The following is a 20,520-nucleotide window of genomic DNA, read 5'->3' as shown; positions in this document are numbered from 1 at the left end:
ATAACCTCAAGGAGACCCCCAAGGAGACCTTTACCAACAACTACAACAGCGTACTATGGGAAGCAACCACTGTCTTTTGGACCTAACTGCTGCACTAAAAGGACCAAAGAGACCAGAGAAGCTGGCATCAACTTCCACATGTCAGTAGAGTAGAAGATAGAGGCATTTCTAACGTTCCAACATCATTTTTGAAACACTTTGTAACTGTATGTGTTAGCTATGTATGTTAGCTCGCCAAAGAAATCCACAATGTATTATTTTATTTTTATTGCATAAACTAAATCCCACTCATGTATAGCTAACTCAGTATCTACAGTATTTAACATTAGAACATAATTTAATGTTAAATAAATAATATAATACTGTTAAAATGTGTGAAATATGTACTTGGGGGGACAAGGGGAAAAGAAGTAGCTCGCAACTATAGTTTTATTTTTCTGTAAGTAGCTCTAATATCCTAAAAAGGTTTGGGCACCCCTGCTGTAGACAGATGACTTGACATGTGGTATAATTTTTAACCAATGGAAGCTGCGCTTGTTTGATTTTTCCTTTCTATCCATTATAAAACCAGTGTGTTTGACGTCTCTGGTCTGCAGTGTTCTCATTTTCAACATAACAGAATAAAACGCACAACACTTGTCATGCAATTACAAAAAAAGAATGAGTTTTAATGGCATTTTAAGTTAGACATTTTAAATATCGTCCATATATCCTTGGCATAAGTTGAACCTTAATGAAATGATAAAACAACTTATATAATCGCCTCAATCTTTCAACAGAGTGAATAAGGCAGAGGCTCAACACACTGTTACATAACTTACAATCTGAGCCCAGCAAAGTTACAACCTCAATATAGTTATTCAATTATCTAATATCACACTTAAAATGAGTCTCGCTTTAGCTTGTGCGTTCATGGAGCATTTGATTAATCTCCCCGTGTGCCGACTGGAGGATACTTGGCACATAAACACTTTACCCCCCGGTCCCACTTCATAACTCCACCCAGCCGCTGCACCCCAGTGACATCAATCAAACCCACCAGCCTATTCATAAGACATAACATTCATCTGGATCCAAGACTGAAGGCAGTCAGTGCATGCTTGGTGAAGTGCTGCAGTCAGGTTTCATTTGGCTCTGCTGCTGGAGGTCCAAGGACAGAAGATCTTCAACTCTCCAGATCAGATGCTGCTCAGATTCCCAAAAACGTGACAAAGATGGGATTTTGGGGGGGCTGAACACTCACAATGGTTTCAAAACTGATTGTTGCGCCATTTTCCCCAATCATCCATATGACATCTTTTCTGTTTCTCTCTCTGTATGGGAGGTTGCATGTCTAAATTTAATGCCGGTTGTATGAAGAGTTTCAATCCAAAACACTATAACCTATTTGGGAAACAATAATGCTACCGGAAATTCACCAAGCAATATTAATTTGATAATATTATTATTAATTTGATAAATAAGTCAAAATGTTTTTTTAAGCAGAGGTCTCCTTATGAGCTCTCTTTTCACACACAAATGCAGGAGAAGCAAGTCTGGGTAGTGTAGAGGTAAAAGAACTTGCCCACCATCTCTGAGACCCCGGTTCAATTCCCAGTAGCGGTACTTCCGGCTTGGTCAGACGTCCCCGCGCCACGGGAGAAGAACAGACCAGGATTGACCTCCAAATTGGAAGGAGAAAGTGGAGATGGATTGGACACGTCCTCAGAAAACCTGCCACAAACATAAATCGACAAGCTCTGAAATGAAACCCCCAAGGAACAAGGAAAAGAGGTGGTCCCAGGAACCGCTGAGGAAGATGGTGTCCAGGCAGAAATGGCTGGTAGTGGGCTCAACTGGGGAGATCTCAAACGAACCGCCAACAACTGAGTGTCTGAGTGAATTAGTGTCTCTTTTTTAAATGATGGTTTATCTCATTTTGGAATGAAACTCATCCTAAACCTTGTCGGACATGAACACTAGAAATGCCAAATCAGTCAGTTGGTGGCTGTTTGAAATCACAGTCACTTGCTGGCTGTTTTAAATCAGTCAGTTGGTGGCGGTTTTGAAATTTACAATTGAAATATCTCGACTTTCGCTGCATTCACATGAAAAAAAAAGTATATGTAAAAAAAACTGACAATATCCTGTGTATTTCAATGAGACCCGTGTGTCGATGGCTGACATGAACTGACAGTTTAAAGTGTGTGAAAACATCGCAACCCAGTCCATCACTGCACATCATCCTTGAGTCCACAGCAGGTACCTTGTCGACGGGACGAATGGTTCTTGAAATATGCAAAGAACACGCAGACAGAGATCCCTTGCTTTATCATCTGAACGCCAACTTAGATCATGTTCTACAAGGTGTTCAAGAAATGAAAGACTGATCATCTGCATGAATCGGACACATCATTCTCTCCCATACAAAGCGAGAGAGACGTTTATCTGGCTGCTGCTCATCCCCCCTTCTTTACACTTCATTTCTATCTAAATGTCTGTCAGACAAAACCCTCTCTTTTGTGTGTTCATCAAGAAAAGAAGAAAAAGAAGCAGTGAAAACAAAAACATGGCAGTTAAAAAACTCTTGGAGAAGACGGCAGGATGGAGGGAATTGTTTTTTGAAGTGGTGGAGGCTGGAAGATCCAGAGAGAGAGAGGATGGGGGGGGGGGGGGGGGGGGGGGGGGTAGCAGCGACGGATTTGTCCCAGCAGAGGGTGCTGCTGCCCGGGCTGCAGACAGAGCCACGGTCCTGGGCCTCTGGAGCTCGACCCGCCTCCTTCCTCCTACAACATGTGTGGCGGCGGGGAAATCAGCTTCCTCCCGGACTCCCTATGAGGAACCTGTGAGGAAAATAACCACAGATATACCTCGTCATGGAGATGTGAGTACAAGCACCAGCAGGGCATGTACAGTACAGTAGCTGCTAGCTACTTCCTACATGAAACTGCAGCTACAGCAGGGCTTGAGGGCCACAGGAAACCTCAGTGAGTACACAGACACTGTAAACAAGCTTTAGAAAAGTTAAAAACACGCACATCCAGGTCGAATCCGGCAGGTGCAGAGCTGGAGAGAGGCTGGAACAAGCTTTGACAGAATATGCACGTAGTCCCCGCAAAAAATAATAATAATTAAAAAGAAAATCATGCCCAACCAAAAACCATGGATTAACAGTGATGTCCGTGAAGCCCTCCACGCACGGACCACTGCCTTCAACTCCGGATCACCAGAGGAATACAAACAGGCACGCTACACCCTCAGAACAACAACCAAACAGGGATGCTACACACTCAGAACAACCAAACAGGCACGCTACACGCTCAGAACAACAACCAAACAGGGATGCTACACACTCAGAACAACCAAACAGGCACGCTACACGCTCAGAACAACCAAACAGGGACGCTACACACTCAGAACAACAACCAAACAGGCACGCTACACGCTCAGAACAACCAAACAGGCACGCTACACGCTCAGAACAACAACCAAACGGGGACGCTACACGCTCAGAACAACAACCAAACAGGCACGCTACACCCTCAGAACAACAACCAAACAGGCACGCTACATGCTCAGAACAACAACCAAACAGGCACACTACACGCTCAGAACAACAACCAAACGGGGACGCTACACGCTCAGAACAACAACCAAACGGGGATGCTACACGCTCAGAACAACCAAACAGGGATGCTACACGCTCAGAACAACAACCAAACAGGCACGCTACACGCTCAGAACAACAACCAAACAGGGATGCTACACGCTCAGAACAACAACCAAACAGGCACACTACACGCTCAGAACAACAACCAAACAGGCACCCTACACGCTCAGAACAACAACCAAACAGGGATGCTACACGCTCAGAACAACAACCAAACAGGGATGCTACATGCTCAGAACAACAACCAAACAGGCACGCTACACGCTCAGAACAACAACCAAACAGGCACACTACACGCTCAGAACAACAACCAAACAGGCACATTACACGCTCAGAACAACAACCAAACAGGCACGCTACACACTCAGAACAACAACCAAACAGGCACACTACACGCTCAGAACAACAACCAAACAGGCACATTACACGCTCAGAACAACAACCAAACAGGGACGCTACATGCTCAGAACAACAATCATAAATACAAAGAGGGAATTCGGAAAGCAGCTGGAGTCCAAACTTGACTGAACCCAAGACACCTTTGGAGAGGACTCCACGCTGCTTCTGACTTTAAACACCCCACCCACCCTGCCAGATGAACTGAATGCCTTTTATGCAAGGTTCCACCCCTCCGCCAGACCACCTACCTCCCTACCCCCACCTTCCAAATTTGGCCCATGCTCCGTTTGTTTTGGCCCGCCATGGATTTGACTTGACAAAAAAAAAAAACGCAGCCAGCTTTGAGAGGCTGTGACGGGCTCATTTTAGCGTGATGATACCATAATGAAACTAGAAGACCGAAGGAATCCATTGGTACCAACAACCATGTCAAACTAGCTTGTCGGGAAGGAGGCTAAATAACGCTATAAAGTTAAGAGAAAAACTGGCACGGCCATTTTCAAAGGGGTCCCTTGACCTCTCACCTCAGGATATCTGAATGAGAATGGGTTCTATGGGTAGGGTTAGGGCTACACACCTTGAGTTGCATTCACCTTCTGTCAGAAAGGTGTCTTTCCCTTCACAGTACATATGTTTATGCTTTTCTTTTTACAATCAACTCTAAATCTAACTAATAAAATTATTGTTTTCTTTTTTATTTTGAAAATGTATTTTATATTTAGAATGTAAATTGTCTATAAAATATAATACAATTTAATGTAATGTACCGTAATTCCACATAACATCAACATTTATTTTTGGCCCACGACCCTCCATCCAGATTAATTGCTGGATCCTTCATAGGAAAGAATTTGGGCATCTCTGATCTAGATGGATAAATAGCACTACAGGTAAGGGGAGAAATGTGTATTTTGTAGGATTTGAGGGTGAGCTGTCTCTTTAAGTGTGGTGGTCTGTGCTCCTCACCAGACTCCTCGGGCTCGAGATGCCTCGCTCCTCACCAGCCGCTTCCTGTCGTCCAGCGGCCGAGACAAACCTCGCAAAACTCTGGAGCGGAACGGCAGGATCTGGAACAGCACAGGTCATGATGGAAGAGGAAAATGTATTCATAAACTGTGCAAAGTCCAGTATCAATTTAATATCTTAAACCTGCAATAAGTGATTTCAGACCCTGTAACAATCCTGAAGCTATGGTGTGCTAGTGCTACGGAGATTTCCGGGAGATGTAATGATGTCAACAAACAGCCACACAGCAGCAGTTGTTGTTTTCACCTCTTTCCTAATATAAAGCTTGTTGTCAAAACAATATATAATGACAGAATCGATGAAGCAAATGAGTAAATGTTTTCAACAGGTAAACTTGCTACCTGCCTCTTCACTTGTCATTGTGGGACATGTCATGTGGAACAGTCCAGGTCATGTGACTGACGAGTCACCCAAAAGTCAAAGTCAAGTCTTAAAGGGATAGTTTGGATTATTTGACGTAGGGTTGTATAAGGCAGTGTTTCCCAACCAGGGGTACTTGAGCAGCTTGCAAGGGGGTACATTCAGAGATAGTCAAGTCTAGGAAATTAATAGTGCTTTTTGAATATGTAATACACAATTTTATGTTTCTGTTATTGGTGTTCAAATCATCATAAAATAATAGAAGCTCCTCCTCAGAGCCAGTCCAAAACAGTAAGATGTCCTCTTGGTACTTGTAATCAATTTAAAACAGCAGCCATTGTTGATCAATCTTTGACATATCCCAGGCTCTGATAATCCCGCCCCAGAAAACACATTTTGCATGAATGGGGTGGAAGATCATTCACTTTTTGTGTTTTTTGCCATTGACTGTATAAAGAATGGATGGGATATCAGCTCTCTAAAAGTGAAGCCAAAACAATTAGATCGCCGCCCTGGTGGCCGCTTACTAGTATAGATCACAAGGGCTGCACGATATGCAAAACTAGAAATACTGCCTGGCGGTTGTATGCCAACAAGGCAGCAGTCTACATCCATGAATCAGAAAATCCAGAATGATACAAGCACAAATACCTTGAAACCCACAGCGCACCACAGTGGTGTGGCCATTCAGCTTTATGGCACTTTAGGCAATGTTTGGGGGTACCTCAGCAACACGGCTAATCGTTTTCAACATGGAAAATGGTCCGACCCCCTACCCCTAAAACCACTCACGTCTGCCGAACCACTCCCCCTACCCACCCCTCGAATCCAGACTCTCTATGAAGTTACTAACGAAGAAGGGGAAAAAATCAGATTCCGTCCACTAATACTAAATATAGGAGGTATATTAGGATAGGGTACAAAAGTGAAGTTTGGGAACCCCTGCTCTAGATCTTAGGGGTTTCTCAGGGATTCTGCTGTGATCTAAACACACTTACTTAGGTCCCTTGGGTTCCCCACTAGAAAAATACTGTAGTGGTGAGACAGTAGCTGCGTGAAATATGGACAGTATGGTTGATTGTTACCTCGTGTTCGGGGAAGCGGGACAGAGCGTGGATACACCGCAGAGAGGTGGTTCGCACATTCTGCAAGAATGAACAGAACAAACAAATACATTCAATTGTAGTAAAGGTATAGAATAGTATAGAATAGAACTTTAATTGCCACGCGACAGGGTCGGGGGTATTTGGTTTCGGTACATACAGTATGTACAAAGACAATGTAAAATTGACTATGTTCATAATTTGATCACAGTATAGAAGCTGCGATGGCACTGACCATGGCCGGGCTGGAGGTGAGGGCGAGCAACCGACTGACCAGCGCCTCCAGCTGCTGGATGAGCGCGGGCGGAGGGTTCAGCAGCACAGGCTGCAGGCAGGACAGGGTGGAGAGCTGGACCCCCTGGTCCCCACAAGACAACGCCTCCAGCAGCAGAGACAGCAGCTGCACACCCACAGGCAGGGGAGAGGAAGGTTAGATACAGCCGGTCGGATTTGGAGGGAGATCTGTTGGATGGCTTTACAGCACTAAACAGGAAGAGGGGGTGCCTCAAGGTTCGATTTTAGGTCCTATTTTTTCCGGCATCTACATAAATGACTTACCTCGCATCTGCACAGATGTTAAGGTGCAGATGTACGCAGATGACACACAGTCATATTTGCACATGCAGATTCTAAACAAAAATCTGCATCATTACTCACAGTTGCTATGGAGAAATTAGCTAATTGGCTGAATGATTCCTGTCTGACTTTGAATGTATCCAAAACTGTTCATATGTATTTTTCTATAAGACATAATGACACTCCCCCACCTGAGACCTCTGTGAAAGGACAGAGGGTGGAGGTTGTCCTAGAACAGTGGTTCCCAACCACCGGGCCCCAGACCGGTGCCGGTCAGCAAAGCATTAGCTGGGAGGCCGTGTGGAAGCTATGATTCGGCAGGGAGAAAGAGAGAGAGAGAGAGAGAGAGAGAGAGAGAGAGAGAGAGAGAGAGAGACCGACAGAGAGATTTAGATTTAGATTAGACAGAGAGAGAGCGAGCGAGGGAGACAGATGAGAATGAGCGGTAGCTTAAATCGAAAGTAAAAAGACAGGCGCAAGGAGAGGATCATAATGAAACATTGTGCTTTTCTTCCCCACGCACGCATTAAAAAGACCCCAGGCTGGATCGGTTTGCACGTCAGGTGAAAATGCTCTTTTGTGTAGTAAAAAAAGACGACAAAGTGAAATCATAAAGTGTTGGAAACGCATTTGTGGCCATCCACAATGATATGTAGGCTATCGATCTGATCTGAAGAAAAATAACGTCTCACAGACATGAGAGAGAAAGAGGAATAAACAGAGGCTGTCTGTGCGGTCGCATGCCCAGTGTATTTGATACGCAGCAATATTGCCCATTTTAAATTGGTCTGCGGTGCAAAAAAGGTTGGGAACCCCTGTCCTAGAGTTTAAATATGTAGGTGTTGCCAATCTGCATCACATGGTTTCCTCTCCACTCACCGCTGGCAGCTCAGTGAGCTGAACCTGTTTGGGAAGCTTGTTCACGATATTGGACAGCGCCTTCAGGTAGTTTGGCTTCTTATCTGCAAGTCAGACAGAAAATCAATACAATTAGGATGAAATGAACGAACAAACTATATGAATGATGACGTTTTTCAAGTACCGTAAATTCCGGACTATAAGACGCACCGGTCTATAAGCCGCACCTTCAAAGGTGACTATTTTTTTCTTCTATAAGCCGCACCGGACTATAAGCCGCGGGTGTTTTGATGTTTAATTACCATATGTAAGGCTTCGTGCACAGAGGGGATTGTCGGGAATGGATGGCTGTTTGGGGAAGCTCCCATTTATTAACATTTCAACAAAACAAAAGCCAGGTCACTAATCCCCAGACAAAATCACACATTGTGGTATTTTTTGTTTTTTTTACAGTGCACACAGTGTCCGCGGTGTGGTGAAAAGAGGGCAAGAGAGGAAATTAAAACAGAAGTGGATTTATAGTTAGAAAGAGTGCTAAAGAAGAGAGAATTCCGTTTTTTATTTTTTTATTTTAGTTACCCACAGTACTATTGACCAGTCCAACTCAAAAGATATTCGGCAGTTTCACTTTGAGCTCTTGTTCCGCCGCTGTCCATCAATGGTTATGACGAGTCTCGCTGGGTACAGTACGCCAAAGCGATATCCATTGACTCGATGCTGCTGTTGTATGTTGCGCGTTTCTGTTGCACCAACGCGGAGGTCCTGCCGGGACGAAAAAGCGCGTACCCTCCCAGGTGAGGGGCTTCTTCCCCGCAGCCTGGAGGATGAGTTGACGGTCGGGCCAGCGGAGTAGGCAGATGAAGATGGCCCTCGGTGGCAGGCCGGAAAGAAAGAAGAAAGGAGGAGGAGGAGAAACCGCCACCTCCACAGCCAGCCACCTCACACACCCCAACTGTTTAATAGTGCCCGGCTCGCATGCCTCTCGGTCGGCTGGCCGGACAATATGCACCCCGCTGCAGCAGCACCTTCGGGAGGTTTTCTCACTGTGTTCGGGACTTCGGCTCTAACTCGGCCAGATGGCTGGACACGAGTGAAACTCTTCACGGTTGCATTATTTTCTTTAGTGAGTGAGTGGATGGACTTCTGCACGTTTTCAAACTTGTTTTCAAGCTGCTCAAAACCTCTGAGCGATGTCGGACTTAATCGATAGTGTTTCACGGAGTAAAAGTTTAGCCCAAGCGGTGTATCTCCAGCCTCCAGCAGGTGAGTCATTTCCTCATTCATGGCGTGATTGCTTGTCTTTTTCTTTCTGCTTACCTGTGTTGTGTTATGTTATGTTATGTTATGTTGTTAAAAGAGGGCAAGAGAGGAAATTAAAACAGAAGTGGATTTATAGTTAGAAAGAGTGCTAAAAAAGAGAGATTTTTTTTTTTTTTGGAAAAAATCCATAGATAAGACGCACCGTTATATAAGCCGCAGGGGGCAAAAAAGGCCAAAAAACGGGAAAAAAGCCGCGGCTTATAGTCCGGAATTTACGGTATATATTTTTATTTTTGGTGCTTTGAGCACCACAAGCCAGGTGCCATCCAGTTCCATTGTATTCGTGAAAAGGCAGATCTCTCTATGACCGATATCTTCTAAACTTGGCAACTCACACCAGAATGAACAGTTGAGAGAGAAAAAACAAATTTTTTAATTTTTTAAATTTTTTATTTTAGGGTGAACTGTTCCTTTAATTAAATACGGTACTCATAAAGCCTAGTAGAAAGTCACGTGTTATATCACACACAAATGTAAATGTTAATCTAGAGAACTTCACTTTTAAAATAGGTCAGGTTCTACTATGACAGACCAGACCAATCGATCCCAAGAAAGTATATCAAATGGATTTGGAACTGTTGCTGCTGCTGTACCTTGCGGAGCGGAGTTGAAGTCCTGAACCAGCTTGGCTGAGTTCTCGCTGAAGAAGCGCTGGCGGTACATGATGCGCACGTCGGCGTGGCAACAGCGGGTCAGGACGTCGTCTGAGTCGCTCATCAGCAGCGAGAAGCCGTCCGCCGCCATCGAACCCAGATCAGAGTCACCGAGCAGAGAGAAGAGCTTCAACACACACACACACACACACACACACACACACACACACACACACACACACACACACACACACACACACACACACACACATAGAGGGGGTTAATGCTGCCTTCACATTAAATGCTTTTTAATGCTCCCTGGAATTTAATTTAAAACCAAATTAAAAACCTAAATGAAGAAACAAAGCCGGAAAAAGCAGCCAATTTCTGATTGAAAATAGCTAATAAATGTTAAATTCTGAAACAGATATAAATGGATAGAATAAGTGCAAAGACAACAGGAATTTAATTACAGAACATAAAGTCCAACTGTGTAGGCAAAATGGGGGAGGAGGAGTAAAAAAAGAAACATGTTTCCCGTATTTACGATATTTTAATAATTTTTAATGACCCCCTGGTGTGTGTGTGTGTGTGTGTGTGTGTGTGTGTTTGTGTGTGTGTGTGTGTACCTTGTCGGTCATTGCTGTGGACAGTGGGTGGTATCTGAGCAGCAGAGCCTTGGCCATCTACAGGTAGAGAGGTTGATATGAGCACAACATACTTTCTGCCACAGGCCAGTACACAGTACACACCCACCAACCAGTCCCACGTTTCAGCAGATCAAATATACACACTTCCAATTGTATCCATCCAAAAAAGAAAAGATTCTTCCTCGGATATTAACATGAGCAGTCAGAGAGTAAACGCAGTAGTTCTCTTGAAGAACAAATGTAAGGACTGGTTCAAATGTAATAAAGGGGGTGGCGCAGCGGTAGTGCTGTCGCCTCACAGCTAGAAGGTCGTGGGCTCGATCCCCGCCTGGGACGCTGTGGGCGCGTCCCTCCCCCCCCACCCCCATGTCCTCAGTGCCCACTCCCATGTGGAGTTTGCATGTTCTCCCCGTGCTCCCCTGGGGTTCCTCCATAGAACATCGTTATGGACCCCTAAAAACATGGATTAGATCGTCACCTGACCAGCGAGGACGATGACAGAAATTGGTCCCTGGGCGCTGTACCGAAAAGCTGCCCACTGCTCCTGACTGCCCCCCAGAGGAAGGGCATGCCATGTCTGGCTCAAAACGAGTAGAGGAAATATTTCACCGGCCACCATCTGCATGAGTGTGTGTGTGGCCTTGCATGCATGTGTTGTAAGTAACGTGTGTTGTGTGACAATAAAGATGGGTTTGTCCGTCGGGTTCTTCTTCTAAATAATGTTGGCTTTGTCTGGCGGGAGGCCCACAGTCTCAGACTTTGAAAACCCCTGGTCTTGATGATTGGCTGAGGAGATAAGTGAGGTTTGGTTTGGAAAATAGTTCCTATATGAAATTGCTCACAACAAGGTCTTATCTTGAGTGACCGGGTCGTGATTTCTGGAAAGATGAGACATTGCTCTCCAACACTCAGACAAATAACACAAAACAATCTAGAATGGATCAACAGAGCTGAACAGTCACATGACGTCTACTAAAATAACAATGGGGGGAATAAAAAAATAAATATCCCCCCCCCCCCCCCATCTACTTTTTGTTTTTGCTCCAAGTGAAATGTTTTATGGTCACTCACAATTCAGTAGGTCGCCGATTGGTTTGGTTCCAGCCTTAAAACTTTTTTCAAAATGTCTATGGAGAAAATTAATGGGCAACTCTCTTCCCGGGCAGGAGATGTCATGTGGTTGTTCAGCTCTATAGCACTACAGGTGAGAGGACAAATATGTATTTTGGATTTTAGGGTGAGCTGAGCTGTCCCTTTAACATCTTGAGTGATTTTAATACTACTGTTGCTTAATTATTTTAATCAAAATCGAGATATGAAATTACAAACAATTGTCCTAGTAGCCTACGAGAATTATAATGTACCATATGAAACTGCCTCATCCAGCAGTTTTAATGATATTAAGATCAGATAAAGTGAACAGTCTCTCACCCAGAGGAGGAGGGTGAATGCCTGGGTCCGGACAGGAGAGGAAGGAGAGTCCAGCTCACAGCACACTCTCTTCATCGTCTTCTGTATCAGGCCGTCCAGAGAGTCACCTGAGGAACAAACCAAACCTTCTGTATCAGGCCGTCCAGAGAGTCACCTGAGGAACAAACCAAACCTTTTGTATCAGGCTGTCCAGAGAGTCACCCGAAGAACAAACCAAACCAGCAGAGATTTCTGCCTTTTAAGACCCACTTTCTAAAACTAAATTGTCATCATGATGGTCCGATGGAGAAGGCTCAGAGGTCGATGGGGGTTGCCCCATCGACGATTGTCGATGCCATCGTGCCAACCCTAGCTCTTATGATCATCAAATGTTGTACATACTGAAAAACACAATGTAAATGTGTGAATTTGTGAACTTCCACCCACTGAAATGACTGTGCACAGTGCCGAGCCCAGACGGATCCACGAAACCAATCACAATGTAGGTTCACGGATCCAGATGGATTTAACCAGGCTAGGTTTCTACATTTGGCCCGTGGATCGTGTCGTACCCGTACCCACACTGACCTGGCTCTCTCTTGTTGACCAGGCTGTCGTACCCGTACCCACACTGACCTGGCTCTCTCTTGTTGACCAGGCTGTCGTACCCGTACCCACACTGACCTGGCTGTCTCTTGTTGACCAGGCCGGCGTAGCACTTGGCGGCCGAGGTGTAGGACAGAGGGTGGCTGCAGGTACAGCTCAGCTCCTCCAGCTCCGACAGCAGCCGGTCACACTGAGGAACCTCCACCTGGACCCCCCACCACCACCCCCACACACACACACACAGACACACACATGCACGCATGCACACACACGCACACAGAGTCAGAAGAGTTTAGAAAGTTTCATTTAAAAATGCCATACATGCGATGTTCCCATGCAGATTCTCAATAGAAATACTTCTCCTTAGTGCTGAAACAATTACGGTAGTCGATTGACAGAAAACACATAAATTCCAACTTTGACGATCGATTCATCGTTTTAGTCAGTTACAAAGGAAAAATACTGAAATAAGATTTGCTGTTGTGTTGTATTCCTTGTTGTGAGCGGTTGTATCGTCCCCAGGGAGACTAGAGTCGAGTGTTGAAGCAGAGACTTACACTGCGAGGCAGAGAACACACGCAGCCCATCAGCAGACAGACCATCTGAGATTGGCTCCACGACGCCCCCTGCTGCTGCTGCTGGGGACACATCAAACACAGCCACAAAGTCACAATGACATTAAAACCTTTTTCAGCTGGGTCGCCAATTCTCCACTTGATACTATACACATGGTTAGGGGTGACCAGATGAGAATGAGTCAAATCCAGGACAGGGAGTTGGGTTGGGCAGGAAGTGGGGGGGTGCATGGTTACGTCCTCTTCTATATTTCAAACATAATTACACCTGAAGCAATGACTCAAACAGGTGGCTTAATTTTAAATGTCAGAGGGATTAAAATGTATAGAATTTATAGTAACGTGAAATTAATTCTGATAACTGACAAATTGTTATGAATATTATGAAGCTTAATGAGTGCTTAATGAAGTTGCTTAATGCACTTTTTTTTTTTTTTTTTAAAGTTTTGTTGTGATGCTTTTAAATGTCCATTTTACTCTCTTCTTTTCTTTTATTTTCCTGTCAACCATTTTATGTGAAGCACTTTGAATTGCCTCTGTGTATGAAATGTGCTATACAAATAAACTTGACTTGACTTGAAGATCAGTTACAGATGGATAAAATAGCCTAGATAGATTGGCTGTGAGGATGATATGAAGCGCAGTGGCTGTTTTTACAAGACCATTCCGCACAGGTGATAGTCATTGTAAATGTCCTTTCATCAGCTAAGATTGACATTAAACTTATAAACACATTTTTTAGATGTTTCTTTAAATCACAAACTCCTCCCGCAGTGGAGGCTCTACTCTCCGTCATCTGGTTTAAACAGCGCTCCAAAAGACACAATTGGCTATGTTCAGTGCAGCATTTTTCAATAATAACGTTACTGTGTCACCAAGTCAGCTCTCCACAGCATTTTTGCCCTCAAGTGAGTGAGTATCACAGTGTACAGACAGTTTTCACAGCCCAGCAGCTCAATTCATATTGTCTATTACTGTTAACGGTTCATTTTCAGGACAACCAGGGTAGGATCCGGGATCCCGGGACAAGTGCACCTAATTTTTGACTGTCCCGGATTCTTCGGGATGGTTGGTCACCCCACACCTGCTGCTCAACAATAAATGCCAAAAAATGCACCGAGCAGCAGACCTGGAGCAGCTGGATGTGGGAAGGGAAGGAGTTGTCGGGCAGGAAGGAGACGTCACCGTCCAGGAAGAGAGACACGGCCCTCGACGCCGTCTGACCTGCAAATCTGACCACACCAAACACAGAGAGGAAGCATCGTTAACCTTATGCAAACTCTTCTTACGCTACATAAATAAAGCAGAGGAGACTAAGGCCTAGTCCACACGTACACGGGTATTTTTGAAAACGAGGTTTTTCCTCCATAATAATTGCGTCCACATAAGCACTGCTTTAGAAAATATTTTCTTCCACACGTGAACGCAAATAGGCTTACAACACTAACGTTAACGCTATCTTACACCGGTAAACGCAAACACAGCACCCACTATCACCAGCTAGCGAGCAAGCTAACGCTGGTACATCCTCTGCTTACAAGTTCTGTGTAAAACGGGCAGGAAAACATCACAGGACACACTTAAGTTAATGAGTAGTAAAATGCACCAGGACTTGATGAATGCAGTGTTGTATTTTTTAGAATGAAGAAACAAACAAGAGTAAGAAAACAGTGAGAGAGAGAGGCTCAACTGACGTGGTCTGCATCCTGGAGCAGGAGGTGCTGATGACAGGAACCATGGCGCAAAGGACTGCCTCCTCCACCAGGGGGCTGTGCCGACCGGACGACCCCTCGCCTGCACAATGGGAACAGGACATAGCGCATGTTTCAATTCCACCTTCAATAATATAGCTTCACAAATAAACCTGATTTGATTTGCTAGAAATATGGTTAGAAAAAAAGCCATGTGTTGCTGGTTCAATCATCAATTAATTGAACTATTAATTCTTCTGTATGAATTTCAATCAGGGTTCAGGAAGTCCTTTTCTACAGACTCATGCTTACTTTACATTAACGACTTCATCAGAAAGGAGATGGACGAAGGGAAACTGTGTGGAATGGTTTTACTAGATCTTCAGAAAGCCTTCGACACAGTTAACCATAGTTTGCTGCTTAAAAAACTGAAGGCACTAGGGATGAACAACACCGCTATCGAATGGGTCACTTCATACCTGACAGACAGGGATCAGAGAGTAGAGGTCAACGGCTTTATGTCAGACACTAAACCAGTAGTATGTGGGGTTCCGCAAGGAAGTGTTTTGGGACCACTGCTATTTTTACTTTATATTAATGACATGAGAGATGCGTGTTCCTGTAACTTGTATTTATTTGCAGATGATGCAGCTTTGCTCATCTCGCACAAAGACAAGAACACACTCCAAAGTAGGCTAGGAGAGGAACTCACTAAGATAAGCAGCTGGCTGTGCGACAATAGGCTGTCACTTCATCTAGGGAAGACGGAGTCTATTCTATTTGGGTCTAAGCCCAGATTAAAGAAGGCCCAGGATCTTAAAGTAGAGGTAGGTTCTGTGGAGATAGCTGCAAAGACATCAGTGAAGTACCTGGGGTGTGTCTTAGATAGCAGTTTGGGTGGGGAGGGAATGGCCTTACAGGTGCTGGGTAAAGTTAACGCCCGCACGAGGTTTCTAGCCAGAAAGGCCAATCTGCTGGACAGAGAAAGCCTACGTCTACTAGCCAACAGCCTAGTGCAGTGTCAGTTCGATTACGCTAGTGTAGCTTGGTCAACAGGTCTGACAGTCTCATTACAAGGGAAACTGCAGGTGTCTCAAAACAAGCTGGTTAGGGTTGTGATGGGGCTAGGCCCTCGAGACCATGTTGGAAGGAGGCACTTTCAAGAGCTCAACTGGCTACCAGTTGAGGCCAGAGTGACTCAGCTGAGGCTCAACATGGTACACAAGGTTGTTAACAGCAGGGCCCCAGCATACCTAAGCAGCTATTTTTCCAGTGCCGGGGAATCACACAGCTACAGGACTAGGTACAGCTTAGCCAACCTGCACCCCCCGAGGTGTAGAACCAAAATGGGGCAATGCTCTTTTGCGTACACAGGAGCACGGGAGTGGAATGAACTGCCTCTGTCCATCAAACAGACCACGAACCCATACAGTTTTAAGGTGAATGCTAGGAAATGGCTACTAGCCAAAGTCCATGAATAGACAGGTAACGTTAGGGGACGGAGGGATTATTAGGATGTACAATGTATTATGTAATTTGGTGTTTTAAGTGTGTAAGTATTTTTATGTGTTTTAGTGTTTTATGTATATGTTGACACCAAGGACCACAACGGAAACAAGTCCACGACTTTTTGTGTTATCCTTGACATTGTTGTTTTTTTAATGCCTGACTTGCATGTATTTTAAACGGATATGTCAAATAAACTAAACTAAAAAACTATATTTAAAGGGATTATCATTATTTGTTCAAAAATACAATGTTTTCAAATTGCTTTACATACAATAAACAAGGGATAAAATGAGAAAAGCACAATTACAAAATGGAGATGTGACTATAAGGAGCTGTCTATAAAAGTATGTTTTACTGTGAAAGGGATTTAAATTGCTCTGGATTTAAATGAAGGGATTCTAATGAATTAATCGCAAAGTATGAAAGAGCTACAGTGAAATAAGTTGTGACATTTTGAATGCAATCAGTCCTCATGATGGCAAAAAGTAGGACAAATAAAGACCAGGTTGAAAATACACAGAATTATCTTTGATATCAGGTAGAAGTTAGTGCTTGCGATCGGTGAGATTGAGATCTAGGGATATCATGGGAGATTTTTCCGGTGGTCAGGAATTCTTAGGATAAATTTACACTGGGAAGGATCAGACTGCAGAGCGGCCTGTAGGGCCAGAGCCAGCAGGCGCGGGATGATGATGTCATGGAAGCAGTGCCCTGTCTCCTCGCTGTCCCGGGCCTGCTCCGCTATCCTCTGCAGGCTGCGGCACACAGACACCACCTCCTCCACCTGGAAGCCCATGCTGCCTGGAGACAACAGCAAAACACCACCAGTATTATTTCTAATAATCGTCAGATAAATCAGTTATGGGCAACAGACTCCTCTGTGACCCTACAGAAACACTATATTCAAGCAACCAGAGGCCAGCCCAGCGCTGTCCAAGGTACCAGCTACTCCTCCTGCTCCGCCGCAGCGCTAGGCTCGAGCCAATTTTAATCTGTGTGATCTGAACTTTGAGCTAGCTCTTGTGAAATGTGAACTTGCACAACACTGCTGACAAGTGTCTCGGTTTAAAGGTTTTTTCCCCAACAGTTGTAAAGTCTGTGGGTTAATTCATGTTGCACTCAAACAGTGGTTCTCAACATGGGGTCCGGGGACCACCAGAGTGGATCCGAACTGATGAATTGTTCAACATGATTATTTCATTTACAATAAGTTGACACAATTAGAGAATGCAGAAGAATGACTGTTTTGATCAGTTTCTCTGTTATCTCTCTCGATACAATACAGACGTCATAGAGCTCTGAAAAAAATCATAATTAACAATTAATCATTTGAGTCAGAGAGACAAAATCTCGTCAATTGGGGGCCTGTGGCTCTAACGTGGACTCTAAAATGTGAACTAAAACCTGCATGCTTCTATCAATCATGTAACAAACGAATCTACACTTCAGCCAACACAACCAAAAGACCACGACTGACAGCTTATCTGTGTGTGCTGAACTGAGGACTGACAGCTTACCTGTGTGTGCTGAACTGACTGACAGCTTACCTGTGTGTGCTGAACTGAGGACCGACAGCTTACCTGTGTGTGCTGAACTGACTGACAGCTTACCTGTGTGTGCTGAACTGAGGACCGACAGCTTACCTGTGTGTGCTGAACTGACTGACAGCTTACCTGTGTGTGCTGAACTGAGGACCTCGAGGAGGACAGGCGTGCTCTCCTGGACCATGCTGGGCTCCGTGGAGACCGCGGCCAGAGCAGACAAACACCGCTGACGCACTGCATGACGGGAACGTTCCGTGGGGAGTGTGTTGATGCCGTCTTGGCCCATACTAGACTCTGGGCAGAGGAGAGGAGTGGGAAACGTTCGTCAGGTGTTTTAACCCGTTACCATTACACCAAGTGTCTCGAGTCATGACTTTAGAAACCTTTTCAAGTCATCAGAGTACCAGTCAAGTCTCAACAAGCAATGAAAACACATGAAGACACATGTTCTGCTGTATGTGTGTGAGTCTCCAGTCTCTTACCAGTAAAGACACATGAAGACACATGTTGTGCTGTATGTGTGTGAGTCTCCAGTCTCTTACCAGTAAAGACACATGAAGACACATGTTGTGCTGTATGTGTGTGAGTCTCCAGTCTCTTACCAGCAAAAACACATGAAGACACATGTTGTGCTGTATGTGTGTGAGTCTCCAGTCTCTTACCAGTAAAAACACATGAAGACACATGTTCTGCTGTATGTGTGTGAGTCTCCAGTCTCTTACCAGTAAAAACACATGAAGACACATGTTGTGCTGTATGTGTGTGAGTCTCCAGTCTCTTACCAGTAAAGACACATGAAGACACATGTTGTGCTGTATATGTGTGAGTCTCCAGTCTCTTACCAGCAAAAACACATGAAGACACATGTTGTGCTGTATGTGTGTGAGTCTCCAGTCTCTTACCAGTAAAAACACATGAAGACACATGTTCTGCTGTATATGTGTGAGTCTCCAGTCTCTTACCAGTAAAAACACATGAAGACACATGTTGTGCTGTATGTGTGTGAGTCTCCAGTCTCTTACCAGCAAAAACACATGAAGACACATGTTGTGCTGTATGTGTGTGAGTCTCCAGTCTCTTACCAGTAAAAACACATGAAGACACATGTTCTGCTGTATATGTGTGAGTCTCCAGTCTCTTACCAGTAAAAACACATGAAGACACATGTTGTGCTGTATGTGTGTGAGTCTCCAGTCTCTTACCAGCAAAAACACATGAAGACACATGTTGTGCTGTATGTGTGTGAGTCTCCAGTCTCTTACCAGTAAAAACACATGAAGACACATGTTGTGCTGTATATGTGTGAGTCTCCAGTCTCTTACCAGCAAAAACACATGAAGACACATGTTGTGCTGTATGTGTGTGAGTCTCCAGTCTCTTACCAGTAAAAACACATGAAGACACATGTTCTGCTGTATATGTGTGAGTCTCCAGTCTCTTACCAGTAAAAACACATGAAGACACATGTTGTGCTGTATGTGTGTGAGTCTCCAGTCTCTTACCAGCAAAAACACATGAAGACACATGTTGTGCTGTATGTGTGTGAGTCTCCAGTCTCTTACCAGTAAAAACACATGAAGACACATGTTCTGCTGTATATGTGTGAGTCTCCAGTCTCTTACCAGCAAAAACACATGAAGACACATGTTGTGCTGTATGTGTGTGAGTCTCCAGTCTCTTACCAGCAAAAACACATGAAGACACATGTTGTGCTGTATGTGTGTGAGTCTCCAGTCTCTTACCAGTAAAAACACATGAAGACACATGTTCTGCTGTATATGTGTGAGTCTCCAGTCTCTTACCAGTAAAAACACATGAAGACACATGTTGTGCTGTATGTGTGTGAGTCTCCAGTCTCTTACCAGCAAAAACACATGAAGACACATGTTGTGCTGTATGTGTGTGAGTCTCCAGTCTCTTACCAGTAAAAACACATGAAGACACATGTTGTGCTGTATGTGTGAGTCTCCAGTCTCTTACCAGTAAAGACACATGAAGACACATGTTGTGCTGTATGTGTGTGAGTCTCCAGTCTCTTACCAGTAAAAACACATGAAGACACATGTTGTGCTGTATGTGTGTGAGTCTCCAGTCTCTTACCAGTAAAAACACATAAGACACATGTTCTGCTGTATGTGTGAGTCTCCAGTCTCTTACCAGTAAAAACACATGAAGACACATGTTGTGCTGTATGTGTGTGAGTCTCCAGTCTCTTACCAGCAAAAACACATGAAGACACATGTTGTGCTGTATGTGTGTGAGTCTCCAGTCTCTTACCAGTAAAAACACATGAAGACACATGTTGTGCTGTATGTGTGTGAGTCTCCAGTCTCTTACCAGTAAAAACACATGAAGACACATGTTCTGCTGTATGTGTGTGAGTCTCCAGTCTCTTACCAGTAAAGACACATGAAGACACATGTTGTGCTGTATGTGTGTGAGTCTCCAGTCTCTTACCAGTAAAAACACATGAAGACACATGTTCTGCTGTATATGTGTGAGTCTCCAGTCTCTTACCAGTAAAAACACATGAAGACACATGTTGTGCTGTATGTGTGTGAGTCTCCAGTCTCTTACCAGTAAAAACACATGAAGACACATGTTCTGCTGTATATGTGTGAGTCTCCAGTCTCTTACCAGTAAAAACACAT

General features: G+C 44.4%; 1 protein-coding gene across 2 annotated transcripts in view; it reads right to left on the bottom strand.

Moving 5' to 3' along the window:
- Positions 1-642: 642 nt before the first annotated feature.
- mms19 (MMS19 homolog, cytosolic iron-sulfur assembly component) overlaps positions 643-20,520 on the bottom strand; it is a 42,644-nt gene continuing 22,766 nt past the window's right edge. The window contains exons 18-31 of one of the 2 annotated variants that reach the window (XM_083636168.1): positions 17,999-18,163; positions 16,956-17,126; positions 14,820-14,919; positions 14,255-14,357; positions 13,108-13,188; positions 12,629-12,755; positions 11,966-12,072; positions 10,514-10,570; positions 9,885-10,071; positions 7,993-8,075; positions 6,773-6,937; positions 6,520-6,579; positions 5,015-5,115; positions 643-2,822 (exon numbers count right to left, since the gene is read on the bottom strand). In XM_083636168.1, the coding sequence (XP_083492294.1) occupies positions 2,792-2,822; positions 5,015-5,115; positions 6,520-6,579; positions 6,773-6,937; positions 7,993-8,075; positions 9,885-10,071; positions 10,514-10,570; positions 11,966-12,072; positions 12,629-12,755; positions 13,108-13,188; positions 14,255-14,357; positions 14,820-14,919; positions 16,956-17,126; positions 17,999-18,163 (1,538 nt within the window). In that variant the 3' untranslated portion in view covers positions 643-2,791. The remainder of the gene's footprint in view (positions 2,823-5,014; positions 5,116-6,519; positions 6,580-6,772; positions 6,938-7,992; positions 8,076-9,884; positions 10,072-10,513; positions 10,571-11,965; positions 12,073-12,628; positions 12,756-13,107; positions 13,189-14,254; positions 14,358-14,819; positions 14,920-16,955; positions 17,127-17,998; positions 18,164-20,520) is intronic. The other variant, XM_083636169.1, reaches the window with a different exon arrangement.

This window comes from Poromitra crassiceps (assembly GCF_964638095.1).
Source record: "Poromitra crassiceps genome assembly, chromosome: 4".
Taxonomy (NCBI): domain Eukaryota; kingdom Metazoa; phylum Chordata; class Actinopteri; order Beryciformes; family Melamphaidae; genus Poromitra; species Poromitra crassiceps.
The sequence above is the reverse complement of the archived record's forward strand: the minus strand, read 5'-3'. Positions and strand labels throughout refer to the sequence as shown.